General features: G+C 37.9%; 1 protein-coding gene across 1 annotated transcript; it reads left to right on the top strand.

Annotated features, from left to right (window-relative positions):
• The first annotated feature begins 1,425 nt into the window (after window positions 1-1,425).
• LOC149149834 (uncharacterized) lies at window positions 1,426-4,438 on the top strand. The gene is made up of 2 exons (XM_089438112.1): window positions 1,426-3,841; window positions 3,964-4,438. The coding sequence occupies exon 1, from the start codon at window positions 1,915-1,917 to the stop codon at window positions 3,601-3,603; it is 1,689 nt and encodes a 562-aa protein (XP_089294238.1). The 5' UTR covers window positions 1,426-1,914; the 3' UTR covers window positions 3,604-3,841; window positions 3,964-4,438.
• The last annotated feature ends 7,372 nt before the right edge of the window (window positions 4,439-11,810 follow it).

Genomic DNA, 11,810 nt, shown 5'->3' with positions numbered 1-11,810 from the left:
TAAGTCAATAAAATTTTAATTTTATAAATAAATTTTCTTTTCCTTTCTATTGACAAATACATGACTCAAATACAATTATGAAGACCAACTCTAGTTACATTCTTCAACACTCTTAACTAGGGAGGTATTCATAATTACATATATACAGAGGTACATGGAAGATCTCAAAACGATATACTCTACGAAGAGTCATAGCACACGCAGTGCTACAAATTAGATATTTGACCAAGGTATCTAATCTGGTTGGGACTAAGGTGTGTTCCAAGCTTCATCCACTCTACTTACCATCAGGCTTCCACTCTAACACCAACCCAAGGATCTAGGTGCGTATCCAAGATCGAAGCTCCAAGACCAACACCACACTACCTACTTCTGGATCTAGACATCATTACAAGTCAACCAGATGTCCTCCCAAGCATCTTGTTGCCCCAAGATGTTTCATCTCTCCTTATCAACTAAACCAGATATATCCACCAATCCAAGCATGCTTCAAACTTTCAACCTTCTTATGGAGAGATCCTACACCTTCGAGGTCTTTAGTTATTCTGATGCTACATAAATCACCATCATATTATCCAAATACATCTCGTTGGAAGTTTCCTTCTTCAATTTTCCAGCGACACCAAACTCAGCCTCAACACTTTTCAATGTAACCAAGTTTTGTTTGCAACTTCATCAATCATGAACAACCTACCTGTAGTGCTTTAGCTATTTCTCCGATCTCAATCATTCTTATCAAGTTATTAATTCGAAGAGATTACCTTTTCAACTAAGCTCCCTCTAAAATAGGGAATAAGTGCAACAATTTTACTCTTTCGGCCACACAAACTCTTTTTTTTGCATCATCGTTATATCGAAGAACCTCAATCTTTCAAAGCTTTATTCCTTCAAGAACATCATCCTTTCTATGGCAACAAGAACATTTATTCATCTTTTATGTCATCATCATTCTTACAACTCCCTTTATCCAACATGATCATCATTTCAATTATGAACATCTTCAACATCTTGAAGATTATGTACCTGCAAATCTTCAACAAGTACAACCAAGTACAAATACATAGAAGCATGAAGTCAACTATATCATGTCATTACAATGGAAGCATAATCAAGTTTTAGACATTAATTAGTTAGGTTCATAATCAACACGGATTACATCTTTTATTTACTTGGGTTTTTGTCAGTGTTGTTAAAAGCGCGATTAAATCGCGCTTTTTTCAAAAAAGCGCGCGTTTTTGACTATGCCGAATAAAACCCGCGTTTTATACCAAAAAAGCGCCGGTTTTTTTATAGCGCTTTTTTCGGAAAAAAGCGCGCTTTTTTCAAAAAAGCGCCGAGGGCGCGGGCAGCGGGCTTTTAATAATGAAAAACGAAATTTTATTTGTCATTTCTGACTGTCGCCGCACGGAGGAGGAGGAGAAGAGCTGAAGGGTTTGGGTCGACTTTGGGAGCGAATCCAAGTGTTTTTAGGAGAAATCCAAGACAAGATCACCAATTTTTCCATAAAAACGGCATGTAGATTAATTTTTTTTTGTTTTCCTTCTTTAAAAACTTTGTTTTTCATTGTTTTTGGTTGGGAAACTTCATATGGGCACCATTTTCCTTTTGTTTTCATTGTTTTTAAAGAATTTTTTGTAATTTTTCATTGATTTGGGATGGGTAACTTGTTATGACTATGGGAACCAATTTTATTTTATTTTTTTCATTTTTTTTAAACATTGTTTATGTTTTTTGAATTTTCATTGTTTTTTGGCATTTGCCATTTGGTTGGGTAACTTGGGTTTGGAAATTGGGATTTTGTAAATTTGTAACTTGTAATTTTGTAAATGCTAAATTGTAATTTGTAATCCTAAATTCCTATTTCCTAATCCTTATTTTTCCATAGGTTTGCAAATTCAAAATTCAAAAACAAACATGCCAAGGAAATTGGATCCTTTCTGGGAATATGGTGAACCTTTTGCTCCGAATGATAGACAAAACTTGCATTGCAAGTTGTGTGGAAAGGAGATACGCGGGGGGGTGTACAGGTTGAAGTATCACCTTGCACAAATCCCTGGACGTGATGTGGGGCCCTGTATAAATACAAATCCTGAACTTATCCAAAGAGCCATGAGAGCATTGGGAGAATTAGAGCACACTAGAGAGGCCAAAGAAGAACTCAAAAGGCAACTAAAAAGGTCAGCTGAAGGAAGTGGGCCAAGTGGCACTGGTTCTACTGCAGCGTCAGTCAATCCGGTAGCTGCATCATCATTTTTTGTTCCTCGAACCACACCTGGTTCACAACCAACTATCGGTTCAATGCTAAAAAGAACTGAAAAAGAACAAGCTGATAGGTTGATGGCAAAATTTCTCCTCTGGAGTGATATTCCTTTCAGCATTGTAAGGAATAATCCATTTTTCCAACCTGCTGTTGATGCTATTGCCAGTGTTGGCCCGGGGTACAAAATCCCTTCTTATCATGATTTCAGAGGCCGGATTCTTCAAGATGAAAAGCGTGACTGCACCCAAAGATTGGAGGATTTTAGGGCATCATGGGCACAAACAGGATGCACTGTTATGTCAGATGGTTGGACTGACCAAAAGGGGAGAACCCTTATAAACTTCTTGGTTAGTTGTCCCAAGGGGACTATGTTTATCAAATCTATTGATGCAACTCATCAAATCAAAGATGCAAGAACTTTATGTGATTTGCTGGATGTGTTTATTTTGGAGGTGGGTGCAGAAAATGTTGTCCAAGTCATAACGGACAATGCTGCAAATTATGTTGCTGCTGGTAGAATGCTTATGGACAGGCATCCTACTTTATTTTGGACACCTTGTGCTGCCCATTGTATTGATTTGATGTTAGAGGACATAGGGAAAATTCCCTTTGTCAAAGATATTGTTGACTCATCAAAAAGCATCACAAAATTTATTTACAATCATACATCTGTGCTTAGCTTGATGAGAAAATGCACCAACAACAAAGAGTTGGTGCGCCCTGCCATTACACGGTTTGCGACGAGTTTCATATCTCTTCAATCCCTCTTGAATTCTATGTGGGATTTGAAGAGAATGTTTCTTTCAGAGGAGTGGCGTGCTTCGTCAATGAGCCGCAAACCAGAAGGAGAGGCCGTGTGCAGACTAGTTTCATACCAGGAAGACTTCTGGGCGGGAGTGCAGGAGGTGTGCGCTGTTACTGAACCTTTGGTAAAGGTTCTTCGGTTGGTTGATGGTGAGAAGCCCGCAATGGGCTATTTGTATGAAGCCATGGACAGGGCCAAAAAAGCCATTCGGTCCTACTATGATGATAAGGGAGATGATGGGTTTCAGAAACAACTCCTTCTATGGGAAGTGATTGATGAGCAATGGAACAACACACTCCATCGTCCCATTCATGCTGCTGGGCTTTTCCTGAACCCTGCATTTTCTTATGCATGTGGGTTTGATTTTGATACTGAGATCATGGATGGATTATTATCCTGTGTCCAGAAGATGGTGAGATCTCCAGAACAACGTATAGAGATCTCTAAACAAATTGAGACATATAAGATGTCAGGTGGCACATTTGGCTTTGAGATCGCTGTCACTGATAGGACGATTAAAATGCCAGGTATTTTTTAGTTTGTACTTTGTAACTTTGTTTCAAATTTCATTGTCTCTTCAAATTCCATTTTTTTCTTATGTTTATTTAAAATTTTATTTGAAATTTTGTTGTAGACGCATGGTGGAAGATGTATGGTGGCAGAGTACCCCTTTTGCAAAAGCTTGCCGTACGCATCCTCAGCCAAACATGCAGCTCCTCAGGATGTGAGCGCAATTGGAGTGTATTTGAAAAAATACACAACAAGAAGCGCAATAGGTTAACAACTTAACACTTAAACATTTAAAATATTGCAAATTTCCAAATAAATTTTTGAATTCATTAAACAATATTTTTTTATAATATTAATTATTAATTATTATTTCATGAACTTTGTACAGGTTGGAGTCCCATAGACTTAATGACATGGTCTATGTCTACTACAATCTTCGATTGTGGGTGAGGCAACTAGAGAAGACACCTGATATGGATGCCATCTCATTGGATGGGATTGACACCACTGCTGAATGGAGGGTTGAGACCGAGAGGCCTCTCATGGATCCCACTGATGATTGGTTAGTGCAGGATAAGGGGGAGGAGGAGGGGGAGCAGGAGCAGGAGCAGGAGGAGGAGGAGGAGGATGAGCAGGAGGAGGTGACACCGCCTACCCGGGCTACCACTACCACCAGTAGAGGACGTGGTCTCCGTCTACCTACTGTAGCTGCTACTTCTACTTCTTCAGCTTCTAGAGCACGTCAAACTCCACTGCCATTTCCACCAGCACAGGCATCAGCATCTTCATCTAGAGGGAAAGGGAAAGCAGTGACATTTTCTCGCAAGAGGGGCAGAGGAAATCAATAGGATTAGAGTCTTAGACTTTCATTTTATTGTATATGACATTATGACATGATGAGATACATTATCATATTTTTTGTTGATATTTTGAGACTGAGTTGGGACTCGGGACTTACTATTCAGGACATGATTCAATGTTATGTGTGATTTTAGCGCTAGAAATGATATTAAACATCTTATATATTAGTTTTTTTATCATATTTATGTGTCAATGTATTTATTTTATGTTGTAGATGGTTTAGATATTAAAAAAATTGAAAAAAAATGAATATTTTTGTGCCAAACGCTTTTTTCCCGCTTTTTCCGCTTTTTTCCCAGCGCCGATTTAATCCCGCTCGCGCTTTTAACAACATTTTTGTCACAAACCTTCGATTCTTTCACCGGGACTTAAAGTCTTAATAATCATCAACAAAAGCAAGTTAGTAATCCAATCATATTATACATCTAGGGTTTCAAAAATATGCTCATAGAATTTAATGTCAAACTTTACTATGGTTTTTTTTACAAACCCTAGATCTCATTAATGAATATCAACAATCAAATTAGCAAACTAGCATTTCATATCTAGGGTTTTCTCATATCAATCTTCTACTAAGGTTTTATTGTAAACCCTAGATGCAAACATCAAACCCCAACAATTTTGACCAAACTAGGGTTTCAATTATGTGGAAGCTTATACACCTAGGGTTTCATTCCTAGGACTTTACTTTTACGGGTTTTGATCATAAACCCTAATTTACCAAACCCTAAGAATCTAGGGTTTCATTATATATACTAAACATTAATAACAAACCCTAAAAGACTAGGGTTTCATAACATTAGCAAACCATAAACATTAAGAGTAGAATTTCATTTCTAGATTTCATCAACAAACCCTAAGTAGATTAAGGGTTTCATTGTCAACATACCCTAAGCAACAAGAGACTATGGTTTTACAATGAACCCCAAAGGTTAGGGTTTCACCAAAATGAGCAAATAGCAAGAGATGATAAGGGTAGATTCAATCTAAAGATTAATCACCCAAACAAGAATCCTTATGATTCAAAATCCTAGACATGAAAGAGTTAGTAATATAGAAAAAATTTCAAAATGACCGCACCTTGGAATATGAAGAAGATTTACTATAAATCTATATACATACCTTGAGTTACTCTTTTTACAAACCCAATAAGTTTAATGAAGGGCTCTATCTGAAATATGATAGCATCTTCATGGTTCATCTCCTTTATTTGTCAACTTGTTCTTTAAGGATTTGATTTACCAGGTCACCATATACCTGCAATATTTCTTGACAAGTACTACCAAGAATACACTAGATCTAAATCCAAGAATATATTACCTTGAACGAATTCCACGGGATTCCAACTAGTTCTAGAGGTATTATGTCAAAATCTAAATAGCATACAATTCTACTTTCATAAAGAATTGTCATATACCTACAGACCTTAGATATCATGATTTAGAGATTCATAGAGGGAACAAGCAAATAAGATAAAAGTTTCTTTATATGTACTATCTAGGGTCTACAATCCCTAAATATCAACAACTAGTCAACCCTGGAATCATATAGGTATCCAAACTCTTAAAAACATGATATACATACCTCAAAATTACATACCTTTGTTTTGATGTTGCATTTGTTGTTCTTTCTAGCAAACTAATACCATATTGTTGGATGATAAAGACATAAAGAACAAAAAGCAACACTTACTTGACTTTGATGAGGACTACAAACTGGTCCAAAATGTTAGATTCGTTTTGCTTTCAAGGTGCTATGTTTTAGATTGCTTCCTTCTCAGGGATACTTGCCCAACAAGACCTTTCATTCTCCAATGATAGATTGGGTACCTAATTCTTTCTTTACTCTCCTTTTCAAAAGACAACTCTATTGCTCATTCTTGATCTTTCGATGGAGTAACATATATAGAAGCTTCTAAACAAAGTTCTCCTTTTGTTTTTGTAGACAGAGATATATATGTTCCTTGAATTTGATCAAAGACAGATTATGTTCCTTTGAATTAGGCTTCGAAATAGACTTCATTATGTCAGGCATTTGTGAACCTTCCAAGTTGGTTATTAAGACATGAATCTCATATACTCATAATTTTGTCCTTTTCTGCAGGGATCTTAACTCTTTTAATTTGGGTGGTTGTAGCTTTGTAGCAGTCTTTTCAAGTAGGTCTCCATAGCTATTAAACAATTTGGCCCTTGTTCCGTTCTTTGTTGTTTATAAGGACTTCTTTTATACTTCAAACTTTAAACTTGGTCATCTTGATAGAACTTGTAGAATCCTTAAACAATACTCGAAATTTTCGCTCTATTCCATAAGGAACTTTGTCTTGACTAAGCTCACAAGTGTGTTATTCGGTTCTTCTAGGTACTTCGACCTATAAGCTCAAGTCCGCGGTCTATTTACAGATATATAAGCTTGTAATTATGCCCAGAAGAATGTTCTTTTACAGCTTAGATTCTTTTCTAGGTGGCTCAGTTCAAACTCGACCTTGAGTGGGTTGTTTTCTTAGCCTTCTCGGCCTTTCAAAACAGTGTTACTATCCTTATAATATTTCTTTACTGTCTGCAACCTAGTCACTATAATTAAAGTGCTCAGAATTTAGATTTTCTTCTTTCTAGGACCTCGGTCCTAGATGACCAGACTTCTTTGCCATGACTTAAAGCCCTTGTGATTTCCTTCCTACCCTTATGCAAATGAATCAAGCTTTGATTCCATGTTGAGAAATATAGGGCAGTATGATTAAGATTTTCTTTTAGCCTGATTTCTCTTACTTTGACAAGTTATTGTGATGTTATATTACTTCCTTTTGTTATTAATATGTTTCTCCATCATCAAGATAAATGCCAAATAAATGAAGATCACAAACACAAGAAAAGAACGCAAGATGTAGGCACTCAGCCAAGGCAAAACCCCTAAGGGGAAAACCTAGTCAAACTCTTCCTTAGTAGAATCAAAAATCACGTTGAGACAATCCTAGACCCTTTACCTAGACCTCTCTCCATCCATCCAGTTTGTCGTTTAGTTAGGGTAGTCTTCTTCCAAAACAGCTCTTCAAAAGTTTCAACCTTCTTAGTTAATCTTTATCTTCAACTCCTGTAGTAATACCAAAAAAAATTGTTCCTGTCATTACAAAAGCAAACTTCGGTCCTGTAATAGGCTTCGGTCTTCCTCCTTTATCATTTTCATAGGTAGCCCATCCTCATTGCTTTAACGAACTTCTTTCCTTCAACAAAATTGCAAATAGAATTATTGATGGCTAATGCTCCAAGGTGAAATGCTCCTTTATATATGTGTGGTCTTCACAAGGTGGACGTGTCCCTTCATGAGGTCGACTTTAAGTGCTTGAGGCCGACTTGATGGTGGAGAGGTTTTTATGACTGGAATACATAAAATAATTTTCTTTCTTTGACATCATGAACCCAAGAAGGGTTTCTTTACATAATAACTTTGACTGCGACTCAACAACAATCCTAAAGCACTCAATGGGTGCTTTGACCTATTGACTATTTGACCCAAGCATGAAACCCATGCTTTAATAAGTCAATAAAAAATTATTTTTATAAGTAATTTTTCTTTTTCTTTCTATTGAAAAATACATGACTCAAATACAATTATGAAGACCGACACTAGTTACATTCTTCAACACAGCTTACAATTGAAAGGCATTGCGCAAGCTTGGTGGGATACTCAGTGCGAACATTCTGATCTGGTCAGCGAGCTCAAGGAGACCATAGAACCAAGCTCTACTCGCACACACATCACTTCTTGGGAAGCATTCTACCAGGCTTTCGGGGCACGTTTCTATCCTCTAGGCAGGCTATCTTCATAATCTTTTGGCAAAGTGGTTACAACTCTGACAACTTCAGAACCAATCAGTGCAATCCTACATTGATGTCTTCTACAAACTATGTATCCAGCTACATATTTCAGCCTAAGGAGGTACTCATTATTAAATTCAATTCTGGTTTATTATGGAGTTTTCATAGAGAAGTGGAATTGTTTGACAGTCACTCCTTGGATCAAGCCTTTCTACGGGCATTGGTCATAGAATGTAAATTGGTTCCTCAAATCCGATCTCCTCAATCTCGTTTTGTCCCCTCCAGTGCTAGTCCTTCATCTACGATCCCTTCCTATTCTTCCTCCAACACCTCTCGCAATCCCACCTAGTGTACCTATCATAAAACCAACTCACATGCCATTGCCAACTACCGAGTACTTCAAAATCGCCGTAGCAACAAGACCCTTCTTACAAAGATTAATCAGATATACTCCCCCACTCCTCCGACAGTATTTGCTCTCGGTAATCCTACGGAAGCAGACCCCTCTCTTATACTCATGCTAGCTACTCACTTTGGAACCTCAAATGCTCCCCTATAGTTTTAAAAACCGGCCACAAAAACCGGTTACCGGTCAAACCGGCCGGTTAGATAGCTGGCCGGTCCGAACCGGCCTAATAAACCCGGTCAGCTCTGTCCTGTGCCCAAAATATGGCCCTAACCGGTCAAAACCGGCCGGTTTAGGACGGAACCGGCCGGTTTGTATCAAACCGGCCGGTTCCGTCCTAAACCGGCCGGTTTATGGACAGCCCACCGAAACATGACAAAAAACGCAGCTGTTTAGTGGTTTAGTGGTTTAGGGGTTATGATTTTCATGACTTTATCAATAGGAATGATACATGTTCTAGATACTTCATCTCTCAAACCTTACTACAATTTTCTAAGTTCTTAAAATATCACTGCAATTCGGGAAAATTGAAATACCATTGTAATTCAGACCTTTGTAATCCACTGAAATCTTCAGACCTTCTTTAGTATCATTATAGTTTCAGACCTCTATTAACCAAGGAAGATTTTGTACCTCTGCAATGTTATTAGGCCTACAATCTTCGGACTTCTATACGAAGTTACTGTGATTCTTGGGTTTCTGTAATACTCCGGACTTTGGATCTTTGTGATTCTTGGGTCTCTGAAATACACCAGACTTTGAACCTCTATGATTCTCGTGTCTCTGAAACACCTCAAAATTTGGACCTCTATGCAGACCTATTTTAATTTAGGGGCAGACTTTTTGTCTGTCGTTTGGTTCTCTTCTTTTGTATAAGCTTCTTGCTAGTCTTGTTATACTTGATCTCCAAATGATCAAGCTACAGATGAAATAGTGATATTTCCAGCTACCAAGGATACAAACCATAGCTTTGATACCATGTTGGAAAATGGTTAGGGCAATATATTAAACCTAACATTTTCCTTAGATGAAATTTACTTGTGATATTAGTATCTTCTTAGTGGTTTAGAGCCTCATTGCTTATGTATTTTGTCGATGATATGTATTGCACTCGGTGCCATTTTGATATATTCACCTTTACATGGTATATAAATGAGCAATCTTTGCATATTTTGTCTCTATTGGCTTGGAATCATGCTTTTAAATCTTAAAAATAGTTTTTTTCATTAAAAAATAATTATTTAATGTATTTTTCTAAAACCGGTTCGTTTAGACCAAACCAGTCCCGGTTAGACCGGTTCCGGTCGGTAAACCGGTTCATTAGGTGGACCGGTCCGGTCACCGGTTCCGGTTTTAAAAACACTGATTTACACATAATTGTCAAATAAAAAATGAGTTGGCTTCATTGATACCTGACAATGGGAGTCAAAAGAACCTTGTGGCTCAAGATTTAGTTGACCACCTTAAACTTCCCACAACTCCTCAACTAACTCCATATCAGCTTGGTTGGGTACAAAAGGACGGCCCTCATCTTATAGTTTCACGCTGCTATGCAATCACATTTGCTATTGGCCCTTTTCGTGACACAATAATATGTGATGTTTCTCCTCTTAATTGTGTTGATTTGTTACTTGGCATTCCTTACCAGCAGACCCGCAATGCAATATACCATGCTAAAAACCAACAGTACCATTTACAACTTGAGGGTCATACCTATGCCCTCACATCCTCTGCTATTAAATCTAAATCAACCCCCTCCCTTCCCACTACACCTCCAGTTACAAAAATCAGCTTGAACCAATGTGTTTCATTGTGTCTAGTTCACCCTTCACAACCAAACAATCTACCCAATCCCATTCCACAAGATATGCTTCCATTGATCCACGAATTTGCAGATGTTTTCACCCCACCTACAAGGTTGCCCCCATCACATTCTATTAAACATAAGATCGATCTTATTCCTCCTACCTCTTTATCAAATGCTCCCTCTTATTGCCTAGCTCCCTCTTATCGAAATTGAACACCAAATTGAACAATTGATGAATTCAGGACATATTCAACCTTCTTCATCACTATGTGCTTCCCCCGCCTTTATTATTCCAAAAAAATAAGCTTTTGAATGGCGCCTAGTGACTGATTATCAGGCTCTTAATAAGGCCACTGTTAAAAACTAATACCCTCTACCCCGGATTGAGGATTTGCTGGACCATTTACAAGGAGCTTGCTTCTTTACCAAGATGGATTTAATAGCCAGATACCATCAAGTCCGCATGCATACAGTCAACACAAGGAAGACTGCCTTCAAGGCAAAGTTTGGCCTGTTTGAGTGGATGGTCATGCCTTTTGGGCTCACCAATGCCCCAACAACTTTTATGAGACTAATCAATGATATCTTCAGGCCATACTTGGGTAAGTTTGTGGTTATTTATCTTGATGACATTTTGATTTTCAGTAAATCTTGGGCAGAACACATGCAACACGTCTGTAGCATTCTGGAGCTCCTCCGAGCACATCAACTTCAAGTCAAAGAAAAGAAATCATACTTTGGACAAACATCAATGCAATATTTGGGCTTCATCATTATTCAGCAGGGGTTCACCCAAATCCATCTCGTGTGCAAGCTTTGGCACACTGGCCTACGCCTTCCAATGCTCATGATCTAAAAAGCTTCATGGGAGGTATTAACTTCTACCAGAAATTTGTAGCTCATTTTTCTCAGTTGGCTCGTCCATTACATCAGCTCTCCAACCAACCACAATTTCTTTGGGATAATGAAGTTGAGCACCATTTTTCTAAACTAAAACATGCTTTATGCTCAACGCCTGTTCTACGGTTACCAGATTTGAATCAACCCTTTGAGATCGAAATTGATGCATCTTAGTTTGTTATTGGAGTTGTTCTTAAACAGGGAGGTCACCCTGTGGCTTATCATTTTGAAACACTTGCAAAGGCTAAACTTATGTATAGCACTTATGACAAAGAATTCTATAGTCTTGTCCAGGCATTGAAGCAATGGCGTCATTATATTTTAGGCAAAGAGACAATTCTTCATACAGATCATCACCCTCTCATCTTTATCAATTCACAAAGCAAGATTCAAGAACAATGCCATTTGAAGTGGGCTGCTTACATTCAGCAATTTCATCTGGTGATTAA

This window comes from Pinus tabuliformis, chromosome 9 (assembly GCF_031772625.1).
Source record: "Pinus tabuliformis cultivar Carrire ecotype Pingquan chromosome 9, CPIR1, whole genome shotgun sequence".
In the NCBI taxonomy this organism is placed as follows: domain Eukaryota; kingdom Viridiplantae; phylum Streptophyta; class Pinopsida; order Pinales; family Pinaceae; genus Pinus; species Pinus tabuliformis.
This window is presented reverse-complemented; position numbering and strand designations above follow the sequence as displayed.